This window comes from Bombus pascuorum, chromosome 9 (assembly GCF_905332965.1).
Source record: "Bombus pascuorum chromosome 9, iyBomPasc1.1, whole genome shotgun sequence".
Lineage (NCBI taxonomy): Eukaryota > Metazoa > Arthropoda > Insecta > Hymenoptera > Apidae > Bombus > Bombus pascuorum.
Window position 1 is genome coordinate 14,430,997 of NC_083496.1, and position 8,308 is coordinate 14,439,304.

General features: G+C 42.5%; 1 protein-coding gene across 1 annotated transcript; it reads left to right on the forward strand.

Annotated features, from left to right (window-relative positions):
- Positions 1-6,900: 6,900 nt before the first annotated feature.
- On the forward strand, positions 6,901-7,790 carry LOC132910574 (keratin, type I cytoskeletal 9-like). Its single transcript, XM_060966343.1, has 2 exons — positions 6,901-7,160; positions 7,448-7,790. Exons 1-2 carry the CDS (start codon positions 6,901-6,903, stop codon positions 7,788-7,790), a joined length of 603 nt encoding a protein of 200 aa, XP_060822326.1.
- Positions 7,791-8,308: the final 518 nt, after the last annotated feature.

Here is an 8,308-nt window from a genome sequence, read left to right on the forward strand (position 1 = left end):
GACGACTGTAGCCGACTTATAGACGATCGGAAAATCGGACTTGTCAACCCGAATGCATCTGTCCACGTGACTGCGTGTCCATTGGCTGGATACTAGTTTCGCGTTCTTTGGCCTGTTTTCCTGAAGCACATAACCGGTTATTCTATTGATCGATAGCGTAACATCTTTGCCTTTCAATCGAATTGTATAAGTTTTCTTCGCATGGAAAACAATGCGAAACAGTACTTCATGCAGCGTCTGTAGTGGCCCTTTGATGCTATCGACGCGCACGTAAGCTTTGACAAATATTTTCTTTTCCCCGTGTCTCATTCCTACAACCGGTTGTAATTTGCGGAAATGCACGCGTTCTTTAATTATCTCTACAGGTTCCGCATTATTTCCTATTACTTCGGCGAAAAATTCTACTAGCAAACGGAGATTTTGTCAAAAATTAATTCCGCGACGGTGACTGTTAAAGTTTCGTGGTAAGACCCCCGTATTTCTAATAGGATCAATGGCAGTGCACCGGTTCAGCGTTCGTCACTATGGCATTTGATCACTGCTTTTAACTAACGAAACCCGTTTACGGCTGTTCGCCGCCAGGTAGTAGGTAGTAGTTTTAAGATGCATTGTCCTCATTAGTGCGCTTAGTTGCCGAAATAGTTGCGATTTAAATTGTTTACCGCTCCAAACTGCTCCACATTTGCATGGTCCAGCTTCTGGACCACTCACGATCATGGATATCGATTCGAATATGCGATAAGAACAGACGCGATTGGCTAAACCGCCGAGACGCAAGGAATTCGGCAAACGTTAAGATGGGCTGATCGCTGCTCAAAAGGTTCCGAAATTTGAAATTTGGCCGATTCCGATTGTCATTCTTAACATGTTGCATTATATTATTGTAACTTTACAAGCAGGTTATGAATAAAGTCAGTCGAAGAATAGTTAAAACTAACGTCATTTTTCGAGAGAACGATGAAGTTGCAAACCATCGTTACTTTGAGACTACGCATCCTTTCTTATTTTTTTCTTTTTCTTTTTTCTTTTCTTTTTACGTGGAGAAAACCTACATGTGCGCTCTCCAGGTAGAGGACACGGGGTAATACCGCATCATACCGGCTAAAACCTCCACGATGACCCTCTGAAGCGCATCAGGAGAGGCCCTGTAACCGCGAAAGCATTCTCACGAACCACGCCCCTTCCTCGCGCTGATAACAATCCTCTCTCTTCGATGGCGTGATGTGCGGTCATGCCACGTCGCACCCCACCCTCAGTAACGCCGTGCAAGATTGCCCGATTCCCCAACCAGCATTCTGGCAACACCGCGTTGCTGATATCGGCCAGCGTCGAATGATCTTACCTGCGAGCTGAACCGAATTCGCCTTGCTAAGGCGCGTCACGGCCTCTGCCCTGTCTTCGCCTATTGATCCTCTCTGTATTGTAACTTCGCTGCCTTTTCCTTTCCACGGCCTCTTTCCGCAACATCACCTGCTCGCAGAAATTCTACCACTTTCGTTTGTCAGCAGAGCTGTAAGCACCGCCGGCGTCGAGAGATTCATTCCTATCTCCGCGGTGAGAGCGTGACGCGACGAGTCCATTTTCACGTCGCAATGGTGACACCTTGTGGTCGCCTCCTTCCTGATACAAGTGAGCAACTGCGTAAGTCTGTACGTCAAGGGAAGCCCGCCGCCGTCCAATCAAACGTGCCAGTTTGGGACTAACCCTAAGCCCGAGCGCGTCCGCTCTCTTATCGAGGCTTGTTCACCAACTCTCTAGCAGGTTCTATCGCGCCTGGACCCTAACGTCAGCACCTGCAGGGTCAACCCCACCCAACAGACCTCGGTGCGGAGGTATATGTCACGACACCTCAGGACTTGCAGCTCGAACAAGGGAAACCCCGCGAGCACCGCCGTAACCGTCGCCACGATGGTGCCGAATCCTCTCACCACCCTAATGGCCACCGTATATGTAACCTCCTGATCAGCAGAAGAGACTACATATTCCTATGATGAGTAGAATACTTCGTAATAAAAAAAATTTTCTACATCTTTTCCACATCAATCTCCAGGAAACCGAAGGCGTAGAATTACGGTATGGAAGTCTTTACACTTTTTTTCAAACACTCGGTACATACCTGCATTTCTTTCAAATTTTAACCTTTTCAAGGTTTACTTAAATTTATTTTTATTTTATCTTCCCCCTCCCCTTTGTTTTGTTTTACTTTCACCTTTTATATTCTCTTACATAAATCATGATAATTATATCTCATCGTCAGACGTGCCTACCAAACTGTAAAATGGTTAACATTGACACATCTTTATGTAAATATAATTGCATGTAAAATTTCGAATACATTCAAGGTTTGAATTTTTACATGGGATTTGAGTAATAATACGACAGAGCTATTGGATGTTTCATATTCTGTAAATCAATGTTCTTATTTATACAATTAACACATGGATAATAATTATAAAAACATTGAGTATATTCCGGAATTATTGTTCATTACTTCACGTGGCCAATCCTGTTAACATTAATAGTGATAATAAAAAATTTACATATATATATATATATATAAGTACAGGGATAACATGACAATGTAAAGTTAGGGTGTTCAACACATGGGTCACAGTACTTCTACTACTACAATAAAGTGTAACACGCATCATCTTTTACTTGCTGCCAGAACAAGAATTAGTTATAGGCGGGAATGTGATGTTTTCTTGTAAATTAATCATGTATGTACAGTATCATCATTCGCATTTTTACAAGCATGATGACTCTTTTTCTATTTCATTTGATATTGTTTATTCTTAACGGTTTGAACATTTCTTCCTATGCTGTAATTTAAAATTTATTAACGATTATTTTCTACAAATTGATCGCTATTACAGATGTATCTGATTTTGATTACTTTGCTATAAATATGTCGAGTGCAAAAATTAAAAACAAAGGAGCAAGTTCGATACAATGGGACGCTTCATAAAATTCATTCAGGCGTTATCCCCATAACTAAATGTTAAAATATTTTTTGGTACATCTCTGAAACTATTTGGGATAGAAGAATGGCGCCAATGGCCGAAATTTTTTGAGAGAAAAATATAAATGTGCAAACAGATTTATTGAAAGCCCATTTGTTTAGACAATATGTCACAACCTGGTATTTATCGATAAAATTTTTTGTAAAAAGTTATCGTCTTTCATGTAAACTTGTTCCTGTAAACTAGTATACATCTGAACTCGAAATATGGATAAAATAAAATTTTGGGTTTTCGAAAATTAATAAATATAATTATTATTAAAGTCTGCTTATGCGCGGTGCTTTCCTACGGGGAAATAAAACTCTATTGGCTAAATTACTGGCACAGTAATTTTATTGTTTTAAATACAAAGCAACAAATAAACATACCATTTATGGTAAGCTAAAAGCCTATGTCTGTTTAACAGATTACTTTCTATAGAAAGCAATGCTTACATAGCCTGATTTCAATGCTTCACTATCTTAATATCTTCTATATCATTCCGTTTACAGAACTGTCCTATCTGTATCGCTATCAAATGCCGAACTTAAAGACTACAATAGAAATCAATGAACAAAAAATATAAGAAGAGGAGTCAGTAAAATTTCTTGGCTGATATAGAAACCTAAAATTAGAAAAATTCACTACCGAAATGAAAAACGAAAAAAAAGTAAGATTAATGAGATACATTATGAACATCAAAACAGGGGTAAACTCAACGACAAAGCAATAGGTAGATCAGTCTTAGAGTATGGGTCTCCAATTTCCTACAGGTTCACCGAGAAAATAAAGTACAAATAACAAATGACATCATGCAGGTACAGGAGCAACCATAAATTATGGTATCACAACCCCAACAAATATAATGAACATAGAGACTAACATAATAAATATGGAAAGCAGGACGGAATGTATAGCAAAAAATATACTGCTAAAGAAGACTCGGCCCAAACAATGGAATGATAGAATTAATAGAGGAATTGACAAAATACAAAGAAGAAGAAAAAGAATATCAGAGCCTGGGTACGATGACAGATGTATAGAAAAACGCACAAGAAATGAATAGAACTGAACAGAATGGGAGAAAACACAGCAATAACTAAAAAGAACCCTTACACATAGCCATAAACGCCTCAGGAGCAGCACATAAAAGGGGAATAAATATCGAAAATAATATTCTGATTAAGAATTTAATTGCACAGGAAAGAAGCCAATCAAAAGATAAAGTATTATATTGATGGGTCGAACAAACAAGATGCCTACGTCAAAAGGATGCCTACGCCAACAGGGTCGGGGTTATTTCAAACGAAAGAGGAGAATAGATAGAAAGCGGAATTAGCATACCCAAGGGATTAACCATTTTCACTACAGAGATAATAGCAGTCCATGAGGCAATAGGAAGGGCAAAAACGGAAGGCAAAGGTAAAGAGATCGTGATTCTAATTAATTAAAAAATCACATTAAAGGCCATAGCACACAGGCTGATAAGGGGGACTCGGTTATCTGTGCGCAGTGAGATTCTAAGAAACAACCCCGCACCAATTAGCGAAGTGCAAGAGTTTCATGACCTTGAGATGTCTCACTATGCTTCGCGTGTTTAAGCGTCTACGTAAATTACAACTTATACTATTGCGTGACATAACATATGATTTTACGCTATGCCATACTATTTAAGAAATTGTACGAAAAGTTCGGATGCACATCGTGCTACAATAGTTTATAAGCGATATATTTTACATGTGGGTACATAACAAATCAGTTTAAATTTAGCTCTTAGATCATGCGAAGTATTTCTAACTACATAGATACTACATAGAAAAAAATGAACAAAGGGAGAAAATAGCTAAATAGAAACGAGATGGAGGAAAAGAAGAAAACGGAAAACGAGCAGCGTTCCAAGGACTACAGGATTGAATAGCAGATAGAAACTGGGACAATAAAATAATGGTTACTCGGGAAAACAGAAGAGAACGGAAAAAGAGATCAGAAAGGCCAGAACAAAAAATGAGAGTTGGATTGCCAAGTACAAGGAAGACTTCCACTCTCAAAGCCCAATGGCAACAAACAAAAAACCAAACTGGAAAGAAGAAATAAGGCGTATTAGAAAGAAGGTAAGAGATAAGGACGACGAAACAAAAAATATGGAAGAGAAAATAGAGCATGAACCTCACCCAGAGGCAGAAGAAATAAGGAAAGAAATATAAGAGAGAGACGCAGAGAAGAGGAAAGAAAAGTACAGAAACGAAAACAAATGAAAGAGAAAAAAAGAATGGAAGCGAAAGACGCGACAAAAGAAGGAAAGGAAGGGATAGAAGAAAAAAAGCAAATGGCAAAAGCAAATGACCAAATAGTCACAACAAACTGGAACGCAAGTGTAGTTATATCTAAGTTGCATGAGATAAAGGAAATAGTACGACACTACAATATAGCGGGGACCAATCAATAATATAGTAAGAAGAAAAAGATGGAAACATATCCAAGAACGAGGACGTGAGAAATGAGGTCACATGAAACATGCAAGAGATGCAGGCAATTGCCATATCAGTTAGTATCAAAGATAAAAGACTATATAATACTAGTTTACAGATTGTCAAAAGCCCTGGAAGGAAAAAAGATATGAAAAGAAGTACTCATGAACGTTGCTGATGGAGTCGAAAATCATGGGGGACTTTAACGCACGCATCAAGCAGTGGAATTGCGAAAGGATGGATAGAATGAAAAAGAATTTGATAGCTCTGCAAGAAAACAATCTATATGTCAATAATTTGAATACAATTTCAAGACCCAGCACAGAACAAAAAATACCATGAAATATTAAACTGGTGATAGCAACACGCGAAATATCAGCGGAAATAAGAACAACAAATGCAAATATAAGAGTTACTTAGGTTGTTTTCTTTGATTTGCAACCTAAGTAACTCATAGGATATTTTTTTCTCTAATTAACCTAACGACTACAAACCACCGCCAAAACAATGGAGAAATAACTGGAGAAAAAGCTCTTCCGAAATCCTCTAATAACAACGATTAAGAATGCGCGAACAAAGGAACAAAAAGGAGAAGGGAAAACAATAAAGAAAAAAGTAGTGGGAGTAAAAAAAGAGAAGACGAGAAAAAAAGCAACAGAAGGAGGCGACGATGAAGTACGGAAAAGACAGACAAGGGAAAAGCAAAAAAAGGAATGGGGAAGAAAGCCAAAGACAAACCACGACCAGTCGAAATAACCATTACTTTCGAATAACTAAGGAAAAGAAGAACAAAAGGAGATAACCACAACATAAAAATCAGCAACAACGAAACGAATAGATCTACTAGAAAGAAGAAATGATCCAAACAACAAATTTGGTGGGATAAAGGATGTAAAGAAAAAAAGGAAACAAGTGGTGAATAGACTAATGAGAAGGCCGACAAGGAGATAAAAAAACTAGTAAAAGAAAGGAGAAGACGGGCATAGGAGTAACCAGTCAGTACATAAGCCGCCGGACAGGTACTACGGACAAAAAATCCAGCCCCAACAGAGGAGAGACATAGAACTAAAAGAGATTAATACGATCTTAATCCTTCCCACAGAAAAAAAATCTTAGAGCACAGAAATAGACCAAACGGAAGCCAACCGAGGACGAAAAGAAGAAACACAAAATACAGGGAAACAAGAAAGGAGGAAGAAAAGAGAAGACAGAAGCAGGCGAGGGAAATAACACCGAAAGAGATTAAAAGAGTCATAAACTATGCCAAGGACAAAGTGGTTCCAATAGGAAATGAAGAAATATATTGCCTGATTGTACAGTGACTGAATATAATCTTAGCACGGACGTAATTCTGATCTTTTTCGCGGGGTGTGGTCTGGGCCTTCCTCCGGGACCGTAGTATCGTCTACACCGGGTGGGGCGGAAGGATGATGGAGAGGGCGGTGTGCCGTGGCGTCCCGCAGGGTTCGGTACTGGGCCCGTTACTGTGGAACATCGCGTACGACACGGTACTTCGGGCTCCGATGCCCCCGGACTCGGCGCTGACGTGCTACGCCGACAACACGTTGGTGCTAGTGTGGGGATCGACATGGGGCAGAACCGTCCGTCTGGCGGAACTGGCGGTGGCCTGCGCGGTCGCCGCGATCAAAGGGTTGGGGCTGGAGGTATCCCCCGAGAAGTCCGAGGCGATGTAGTTTTGCCGGAGGGCCGATCGTGGGACGCCTCCGGCGGACTATCGCCTGAGGTTGGCGGGGGCAGAGATCCGGGTCGGGACCAGTATGAAATACTTGGGCCTGACTCTCGACAGTCACTGGACATTCGGCGCCCACTTCGAGCGTCTAATACCGTCAGTCGAGGCGACGGCGAACGCCTTGGGACGTTTGCTACCTCGGCTGGGCGGGCCCGGTGTCGGAGTGCGTAGGCTGTACGCCAGCGTGGTGCGAGCAAAGCTCCTCTGCGGAGTTCCGATCTGGGCAGGGGACCTGAGGGCCAGCAGCCGCAGTCTCCGAGCGATCAGGAGACTGCACAGGTCGGTGGCCATCAGAATCACGAGGGGTTTTCGCACCGTTTCGGCGGCGGCAGCGGCGGCAGCGGCGGCAGCGGCGGCAGCGGCGGCAGCGGCGGCAGCGGCGGCAGCGGCGGCAGCGGCGGCAGCGGCGGCAGCGGCGGCAGCGGCGGCAGCGGCGGCAGCGGCGGCAGCGGCGGCAGCGGCGGCAGCGGCGGCAGCGGCGGTGCTCGCCGGGCTTCCCCCGTTCGAGCTGCAGACCCTGAGGTGTCGCGAGATCTATCTCCGCAACCGGGGTCTGCTGGGCGAAGTTGAAGCGAGTGACGCGGACGCGGAGGCGCAGGCTGGCGCGCCGGGGCTGAGGGTCCTCGGGGCCGTCCTCCCAAACTGGGACGTTTGAAGAGACCTATGATTTATAATAAGGAAAGGTATAGTGTTTAGAGAAAGAGATAGATAAGGGAGCCTTTCTTTTTTTTTTTTTTTTCGTGGAGGAAATCCGCACGGACGCCCACCGCTTCTAGGGGAAAGAGCGGCGTGGTAGTGTCGGACTCCAATCGACCAAAATCTCCACAATGACCGTCCCTCTTGCGATCGAGGGGTGCCCGGGAACCGCTGAGGCGACACACCGGGCCCAGATAACAGACCCTTGAAAGAAAAGAGTGCCTGATTAGAGTAAAAAAATGCACCAGTAATTAACTGAGAGGCAAGGGTATCACAATAGTGAGAAATTATGGCGAATGCCAGGTAGGAAAACTGGCAAAGGGTCTCCTATAAGGAATAATTTTCAGTCCCAATATTCTACAATATTGACATAACAAGAATAATAGATAATT

Excerpts from the sequence above, each read along its gene's own strand:
- LOC132910574 (XM_060966343.1), top strand. The coding sequence starts at position 6,901 with ATGGAGAGGGCGGTGTGCCGTGGCGTCCCGCAGGGTTCGGTACTGGGC. Across the intron at positions 7,161-7,447 it reads CCCGAGAAGTCCGAGGCGAT|GGGACCTGAGGGCCAGCAGC; the intron begins GTAGTTTTGCCG and ends CGATCTGGGCAG.